The sequence below is a fragment of the Nipponia nippon genome, unplaced genomic scaffold (assembly GCF_047370975.1).
Source record: "Nipponia nippon isolate SJK-2023a ecotype South Korea unplaced genomic scaffold, ASM4737097v1 scaffold_9, whole genome shotgun sequence".
Classification (NCBI taxonomy): Eukaryota; Metazoa; Chordata; class Aves; order Pelecaniformes; family Threskiornithidae; genus Nipponia; species Nipponia nippon.
Genome location: NW_028262413.1, coordinates 30,335,067 through 30,344,665, shown reverse-complemented (window position 1 = coordinate 30,344,665; position 9,599 = coordinate 30,335,067). Strand labels below are relative to the sequence as shown.

At 35.7% G+C, this 9,599-nt stretch overlaps 1 protein-coding gene across 3 annotated transcripts in view; it reads right to left on the bottom strand.

Annotated features, from left to right (window-relative positions):
* Positions 1-1,353: 1,353 nt before the first annotated feature.
* VPS13C (vacuolar protein sorting 13 homolog C) overlaps positions 1,354-9,599 on the bottom strand; it is a 101,594-nt gene continuing 93,348 nt past the window's right edge. For all 3 annotated transcript variants that reach the window (XM_087743245.1, XM_087743246.1, XM_087743248.1), the window contains 4 exons: positions 7,275-7,366; positions 5,856-5,979; positions 5,512-5,595; positions 1,354-3,096 (listed from right to left, as the gene is read on the bottom strand). In XM_087743245.1, the coding sequence (XP_087599371.1) occupies positions 2,995-3,096; positions 5,512-5,595; positions 5,856-5,979; positions 7,275-7,366 (402 nt within the window). In that variant the 3' untranslated portion in view covers positions 1,354-2,994. The remainder of the gene's footprint in view (positions 3,097-5,511; positions 5,596-5,855; positions 5,980-7,274; positions 7,367-9,599) is intronic.

Here is a 9,599-nt window from a genome sequence, read left to right as displayed (position 1 = left end):
CAAGCACCCAGGCCCAACCTAAATGCTTGGAGTTCTAATTAACAAGCTAGTATTCCATGTTTTATATTCAGTAAAACTTGACTTTTGAGACAGCAAAAACTTCTGGGAGCCCATTGTAAGGAAAGGTCTAGGAAGATCTCAACAGTTTGACCAACTTGTACGCTCAGTAATACTGAAACTCTAGAGCTTCATAGAAACATAAACTCTTAAAGGTATGGGAAATCACTCTGTTGATTTTTCAGTAAAAAAAAAAGCCAAAATCTTTGAAAAAGCTCTTTCACTTTGCATTGCAGCATCTGGTTGAAATTCAACACTGAAGGTTCTCTGAAAACGCACTTATCCCAACAACGCCTCATTTCTACAGATCATCCAAACAGGATTTAATTCTGCAGCTGTTCTTATACTGGACATCTCTTAGGGACTAGACAAGGGACCCTCCTTGTCCCTTAACTCCCTCAGCCAGCACTTCAAGAAGATGTACCAGCTTAAGGGTAAGGGCAGAAACGGAACAGGAAAAGAAAGTTGAAGTCAGAGAGCAAAGCCTAGGTACAGCGAATGGCATTTGCAGCTGGAGAAAAGGCTGGATAAAAAACAAGAGCAAAGACAGAAGGACACATGGTAAAATGGAATAGAACACCTGAGAAAAACACAGGACAAGCATTGGAAACCTATTGGTCCCGAACATCTATCTTCACTTAAGCAAGAACTGGAATTTCTTAGCAAATGATTTCTCTCATGTCCTCTTGAGCGCTTGATCCAAGTGGTAAAGAAGGTCGCTCATTACTTCTTCAGCTGGAATTTTTAGTGCCATCTACCAGTTCCAATTCAGCTAGCAACCCAAACTGCAGACACGCATTTCAAAATAAAAAATTATTCTATAGAACTCTACTGCTTCTTCAGACTATTTTAAATAGGAAGCTACTTCATTGTACCTAAGCACATATCAAGTGAGAAAATAAAATATCTACTGTTTACAATTCAAGCCAGAAAGTTTACAAATAAAAATGAGGAAGTACAGAACTGAATCAAGCAGAAGACTAGAGTCAGAAACACGTCATCAGAACTGGTTTAAGCTCCCATTCTCCACTTTAAAAAAAGGCACATGGTACTGTCTAAACATGCACTGAGAACAGACTGAAGTGAAATCTATTTTCAACTATGAATTAAGAGACAGTACACATAAAACTATCCCTTACATGCCAGACACCAAGTTGAAGGAAACGTCGGGCTGCAGAAAGCTTTTCTGCAGTACGCTAGTACTCCAATAATTTTTTCCATATAGTGCCAGTGACATGTGGCAAACCAACAGCATATAACGTATTTTAGAAGCAACATTTAAAATCATAGCACAAATAATTGCATATAAAAATTTATTGTCTTTTTTTTAAACATGGGCTTGAAATACATACAAGATAGACAGCTAATTTAGTTAATGTTTGAGCAGAGCTTTCTAGAATAGGTGATATCACAGAATTAAAGGTTGTACCACATTTATTTCACCGTAGCAAACCAGATTAATAGCCATGTGCATACAATAGCAATAAAATCATGTCTGCAGATGCTCTCTAAAAGTCCTGTGTTTGGCAGCTTACTTTCAAATATCTTACGCTTTCTGATTTTGGTAAGATTATAGGTACAGGTTAAGAGTACATTTATAGAATTCACCAGCCCTTATGTATAAAGAGAGTTTAAAAATCCAGGCCTAGATCTCATGATTGCTCCAATTACTGAATAGATCTATGCAAGAATATTGCCATTTTTATTTATTGAGTTCATTTCTACAGCTATTATCTAGTACAAGATTAAATTAAAAAACAGAAATCATTCTTTCCAAGTGAAGTAAGTTGGAAGGAGCAAATTTTCAAAAGTATGTGCAAGCACACTTTATATCTTATTCGAGAGCCAAAGACTGAGAGCAAGAGCTCTTCGTTTACTGATCACTGAACTAAAATCTGTTTGCTCATATAGTCCTTGACCCAGACATTACTTATGTACGTGCCTAACGTTAAGAATGGAACTTGTCTTAATGAAGTTCGTGGGATTATTCATACCATTAAGAACTAGGCATATACTTTAAATGTGCTTAAATATCTTGCTAAACTGAATTAACAGTCTTCAGGAAGAGAAATGGCAACAAAAATATTGTATCAGAAGTGACTTTTAGTTTAATAAGATGGCACTCTTCCAGTGGAGTAACTATACACTGAAATATGGAAAGCTAATTACTTTGATTTAAGCTTTTGACATACCATGCTGTCTAAGGAACAGCACGCTGTTCCTCCTAGAGAAGTCTTTAAGCTACAGCAGTACAACAAAAAACATATACATGCACATGACAGGTGAATAATATCTTCCATTTTTAAAGTGCAGAGTTTCATTTACAGCATAAGTGACAACATTCCAAAGTAAGCATTTCCAGACAACAACAGCCTATTTCTTTCATACGTATTCATTCTTACGTTGCTCCAGTGCAGTATTTTCTAATACTAAACAGACAGGGATTAAATTATAGTAGCTAACTTGTGTACGCTTCTTTCTTAATTTAAATAGAATGCTGTCTAAAGTAGAAGGAGTTTTTAATTAGTTTCGATCAGTAACATAAGTACTTTATTTTGCAAAACACTAGAACCACAATTACTACAACTTGTCTGTAAACCATAATCTCAGAGTGCAAATCAGATAACCACTTTATTTTAGAATCCATTTACAAGAACTCCTGACATGAAAAAGGGCAGAAAAGAAAATTTCAGAGTGGGAAAACATTTTAGTTAAAGTTGTAATTTTTAAACTTAAATGTGTATTTTAGAATAATGAAATCCATAGTTTTAGAAAGAGGCATAGCTTCTTAAAATAAAGTGTTTATGGCTGTTAACTTTGAAGGAAGACCTCAGATATTTTATCTTTACTTTCTGCACAATGTTTCCATATTGCTTCTAATCGATTTTAGGGATAAAATTGCATACCAAAGGTCAAACCCGACAAATCCTGTCATTATCAAGACAACATTTGTGGTTTCTTCAACTGCAACGATGCTTGCTTCACCAACTTTTGTTGTTTTCTTATTCCCTGGGCTTCCTGAATGGCACAACAAATCCTCTGTAAAGCAACATATTAAAAAAAAAAGAAAATTAAAGCATACAATCCGCAGTTTTCTTCTGTAGATGCTACTAAAAATAGTAAAAGTTTAAATACTGTAAGAATAAGGTCTTTTGTGAAAAAATTAGTATCAGATCAAATTAAGCATTTTTTTCTCTTCTAAAATGGATAGAAAAGTATTGAGAGCCTACAACTACTAGATTCAGTCTGAGGCAGAGAGCCTCAGAAGAGGACTATGTTCAGGCCAAACAACCAAGAGGTTTGCGTTATCGTTATCTGAGAATCATTCACAATAATTAAAAGAAGATATAAATAACAGCAGTCATTTTTGGAAAATATTCACAATGAAAAGCACTCTCAAACTGGATAGTTAGTTGAAATCCACAGAAGGATAAATTAAAATAGAACCTAACAATAATTCTAAAATGAGAAACAACTTAACTGAACAAACCAGTACAACTAAACCAGTCATTTTTATTTAATTCCTGAATTAACAATCTAATAGTTAAAAAAAAGACCCACGTCTCAACTGCCTAACATACTGTACATTGTGCATAAAATGTGTATACATAACATTAACATAGTGATATAGCTCTAGTCTGAGGAAATGAATGTCAATGCGATATGTGTAAATGCCTAGGGGGAAAAAAAACCCAACAAAGAACAAAACATATTGGGGTAGCTTGGATGGTCAGTCTGATTTTATCTGAGTAATTCCAGCATTTAGTGAAAGCTGAAGTGTTTGAAATGCTTGTGAGGGCTTTTTAATCCATGATTTCAATAAAAGTAGAACTCATTTATACAACAATGAATATTAAAATAAAGAATAAGTTAAGCTGGATGGACAAATAACATGCATCAGGTGTACTTGAAGTATTTCAAACATTTATTGATTTCTGGTAACTCACGGAGGCTGGGGAAAGATTCAGAGGACTAATGAAGGGCAAACCTAAAACTCGTTTGTTTTTCAGGGGAGACAGAAAGAACAAGGAAGCTACAGATAACCTTAACCTGATCTTAAAGACATTCGTTTCATGCACATACAAAGGGCACCCCAGAAATCTTCACAGAAGTGACAATTATTTGTGAAGCGTACTTTTTTTGTGACTTCCTATCAAATTGGTAAAGTTTTACAAGTGGGATCTATGCAAAGAACAGAGATGCAAAATGAAGAGTAATACTGATAAACTCAAGAAACAAAAATCCATAGAAGGTAAATGGGTAGTGTTGCACTTCAGGACAGAAAAAATTTATTTTCCATGTATATATACCAGCATAAACACTATCAAAGGAACACGTAGTTAGGCAGTAACAGGAAAAAAGAGAATTAAACACAAAGAAGCACCCTTCTAGTGTGGCCTGCATGTTGTGTACAATGCTCCAGCTTTAGCCATGACACTAAGATACAGACAAACTAAAAGGATTTAAACTAGTTAACCAAAAGCGTGATTTGGAAGACATGCTGTAAGAGAAAGTTGAAGGAACTTTTTCTTTAGACAAGAGGCAGTGAAGAAATAATATAGACTCTTCCAGAAGATAAAAAAGTGCCTCAAAATAATAGCAATTTTTTTTTTCCTTTCCTGGTCTAACCTATTCTTTTAGAAGACTTGATCAATTTAATAGAAGCAATTTGGCCCCTATTCTGATTCTAGCTGCTGACTTGCCATTTACTGGAGCTACAATTTCAAGTCTGCTTCCAAGATGCTGTGGATCTAATTGATCTCACTTTCAGTATCAAGGAGAACTCCTCTCTCATCATCTGATACAAAAATACAGTAGGATGCATGGTTTCCTAGGTAAATTTTTCTATTGTTGAAGTACCCTGGAATTTATACAAATTGTTAGTTCAGCTTGTGTGAGTTAGCTATGAGACCCAACCACCCACAGAACAAAAGCTCCCAAAATAAATCAGCCTCTCCAGCATCAATATGAACAAATATTTAGAGATAAATGGTAGAAAACCCAGGTGAGGGGAGAGTGCAGGAAGGAATTTAAATAAGCCTTTTCACACAAGGTACACTTATTGGGTTAGTCCAGTGATCTTGAAATAATGAGGAGGTAGCAGAATTCAAAGGTATGGTGAATCCTAGAGACTATAATGAACTTAAGCTAGTACTTTAGGTATTTGAATTATTTTCCTTTAATGAGTTTTAATGCACAAAACATAAGACTATGCAACTTCAACCTTAAATTATTATTGCATACCCTCTCTTGAATGCTTTAGACTATCTCGTCTCATCTTTCTCCTGGCTAAACTCATTTTTCAACATGAAAGTATGGTAAACAGTCCTGAGGCACAGCAGCCTATTCTATAATGGGTCTCTGAATGTTACGATCTTTTTTACATGCTGAGTTTCAACAACTGTTAATAATATCATAAGGAAAGAAGATGAAAGAAAAAAAAAAAGAATATACCCTTGCTGTAGTTTCATCCTGAAGCTGAACTGTCTTTACACATTCATGACCTGTACTGTCCTTTCTTTGGAACATCCTTTGATCCTGTTGCAGAGGGGAACAAAAATGTACTTCAGGTGACTCACAAAACAAAAACGCAGAATCTGACACTTAAATGGCTTGAATGTCAACTTCAGGTTACATTTCCATGTGGACTCTGTCCAACCCATCTCATACTTTCAAGAAATCTTAAGTAAATCCTGTCTCATAGTCCCATGGTTAGCAGTTAGAACCATAAATAAGTTAAGAGCATGTCTGGGCCTATAAGTAGTGTAAAACAAAAAAAGTTTACATGCTTTTCTTACCAAAACAGTTATTTTTAAAACATTTGCTTCATAGGAGGGATGGCGTGTAAAGTCTTCAAACAAGTAATCCCACTCTGTGGTTAAATGGCCTAAGATTTCCACTTCTTTTACATATATCACCCTCCTGTTCAGAAGGAAAAAAGTTAATACTCAGTTTTTCCCTGAGACTAGAACTTTGCCAGAAAAACAAAACAAAATGAAGAAAAGAAATTCATTTGAGAAGGCATTTTCTATGTGGATTAGAAGTATCCACTCAGTCACAGTAGAACCATATTTCCTAAATATATATTCTGAGATAACCACTTTGTCCTTAAGGCTCATAGATGATCTACGATATTGCATAGTATGCACAGGCCAACTTAATTGAAACCCACCCAGCCCTCCAAATCCAAACATTTTACTAGAATTGGATACTAGAGGGTCATCAGTTAATTCAAACCAGTTCCTCAAAGCCAGCCTCTACCAGATGAAGGCAGTCAAACAGCTACATACTAGCTACACAATGACACAATTACTACTAGACTGACAGATGATCAGTTGCTACTGTTTACAGTTGCTAGCTAGCTGCCCCTTAACTACTTCAAAGCTCCAACGTCAGCTAGCACACCAAGATAAAAACAGGTGGCAGTTTTGAATGGAGTTAAACTAGAACCTTTAAGCATGTGGAAAGGAATTGGGATGAGAAAAGTGCACATTTATCTGAAGGTGCAAACAAATAAATCACCTAACTATCATTAAAGGACTTTGTCAGTATCTTGAAAAAGCTTGTTCGGCTGCAGCACAAATTTTGAGGTGTGCTAGTTGTTATAAAACAAACATGGTGGGGTGCCTCCTGGAGTCTCATTATGGATGAGCCTATCTCACACATTCAGGCACAGTGAATACTGGTGACATTTGAGATGTGGAGATCATAATCCATGGATTCCTTTTCATTACTTACATGTATTTAGAAAGTTTTGACAGCTCAAACTGCGTATCCAAGGCTAGTAACATCCTGCATTCTAAAAATTGTCTGATGAGTTTAATATTAATTTTCATACTCGTACAAAAACTTAAGACTCCATTTAGAGTATTCTTTAATTAACAAGATTGTAAACATTATCACAACATTGGTTTGACTGCAAAGACTTACCACAAGCTAATTTGAAAAATAAGAAAAAAGAATATTTCCCTCCAGTATGATGAAAGGGTCACTGACCTGAGAGTAAACCGTCTTCCTAAATTAGTATCTAGTATTGACGTCATTACCATATTACATTTTCCGTAAAGGAAAAAAATTATTAAAAAAAAAAAATCAAGAAGAACATGAACAAGGGAAGTACATATGCAGAGAACAGCAATCAGTTTAGACTTTGCCAGATGTCTAATCCCCAAGTTGAAACCAAGACAAGCCCTCAGAAATCCTTCAAAACTTAATACCTATTGGTAACAATAAGGTTTGCTCTTCTGCCTCTTGGAAGGGCACAGTGGTATCGATAGCTCTCTTTTTGCAGTTTTCTGATGTGCAATTTCTGAAACAGAAATAGAAAATAATTTTTGCGCTGTAAAAAGAAAACTCAAAGCGATGTTTCCAATTCAAAAGCCTTTTAAAAAGTTACCTCGTTGAACTAGTTCTTTAAAGGCAGGCTCTCACAGTGTTCTCACTCCTGAAGCTGAGTCACTGAAAGGTCTGATCCATTCCACTCAAAAGGTGGAACATTGACACTGCATTATCAGACTATTTCTTCAGCTTTCATTTCCTTTCTGTGCTAATAACTGTTTAGTAATGTTCATACTGTTACACCCCATGCTGCAGACTTGATTCAAGAGTGAAAATGCTGCAACAGTACCTTTAAAGGTGGCAGCACATGACCCAGACCCTTAGAAATAAACTATCAAGTTACAAATACTCAATGCACCTCAAGGTGAGGCTTCTGAAGTGTTAAATGGACATGCCTATTCAACATCCAAAATCAGAAAGTATAGGAAACTGTAGATCAAATTACTCATCGCGTTTCTGTTAGACAACTACAACTCAAGTGACAAACTATGAATACAGAGGTTAAAAGTTCTGAAATAAAGTACTGAAGTGCTTCCTAGCTATTTTTTTCAGTTCTTCATTAATTTTTTTTATTACATATTTTTCAGATTTCCTATTCTGTACATGCTGTTTAACTGAAGTAAAATATTTTCTAGAGCATGTCACCAAGTTTACAGTATTCCATCAACTCCAAAGAGCAGCATGGAAGACAGTCTCACAGTCATCCCTACATCAACTCACAATAACACTGGCTTAAAGGCAACAAGATTCACAAAGCGACACATCAACGAATTTGTGGGAAATGGATATACATCAAAACATCATGTAGCAAAAGATAAAACTGTGAAATGAAAAATGGACTACCAATGGAAACCCAACCTCAAACTGGGTCTGAGAATAAATCTATGCCAACTACTGGTTCTCATGCTATGAATTTGTCAGAAAGCGGGCAATCTGTTTCTGTCCACCCTACTTTGCAGCCTGCTTGATTAACTAACATAACACGTTAACTATGTGTTACAGGTGAATGTACTTGGGTTACTTGTTTGAATGAATGTTAGTTTTCAGGACAGAAATGGTCTGCTAGAATTAAATATGTGTTTTCTGTTATAATCCTGCATATATTTAGTAGCTGTAAGGTTGCTAAAATCCACATTCCGACTGTAATTGTCACGTACATGATAAATATGTAATTGTTACTAAAGAACCATCTGTACACAGATTGTATTAAATGCAGAGATCATTAATTCTTTGGGTAGCAAACCTACCATAGTAACAATGTCATATCACACATCTGATTTAAAACCAACTACCAGCAGAACACTCTAATACGAAGCCCCTAAAATACCCGTGCCTACCCTTCTCTTCGGGGAAGCCATACATTGTTACATATAAAGATGAAAACTCTAGCATTAAAAACCTTGAAACAAGGAAGACGCACATCAGGTTAAAAGCTAGTTCTGCATTTATTTTGGACTGCAAAACTAAGTATACTTGTAATATACAATATTCCTATACTTCAATCATCTTGTATCTCTGCACCTGCAAATCAAAGTGCCCTGATGTTGGAATTCTGCGAAGTTATTCATAAGCAACTAGACAATGTTTAGAAGCCAGCAATAGTGGTAATAGTAGAGCACTTGGATTAGTCTCGACCTTGGAAACGTGTTGGAAAGAGGATGTGCATACCCAGGACTTTGCCCTAAGACTCTAGCCAGTGAAAGCATCTGGATCCCATTTATATTCAAGAAGCTTCTAACAAACACAGCTCCCGCACAGTAGTCACAAAAGCCTGGTCAGGGTCACTAACCTAGTTATGATCTCTGACAACCACGACCTCTTTTTATTTAAAAATTATGATGGTCATCAATAGAGGATTTCACAGAAACTCCAATTACTAGTCTTCCTAGGTCACAAAATAAAGCTTACCGTTTATCGCTAAGATCAAGAGATTTCAACTATCACTACAGAGAAGGCAACAGAGATGCTGAAATTTAACCTATGGTACATGCATCTCAAACATCTACTCTACCCTCTGCCACTAAGAACATTAAAACAGTGCAAAAAATCTTTACAAAATACACAATTAGTAAAAATGAACAAAAGACAATTATATAGGCATAATGTCAATGCATGTTAGCTTTGTACTCTCTAAGCCAATATAACTGCCTTTTTTATCATACAATCTGTTTTAATGGAAGATCTGCGGCTCCTGCATAGGAACA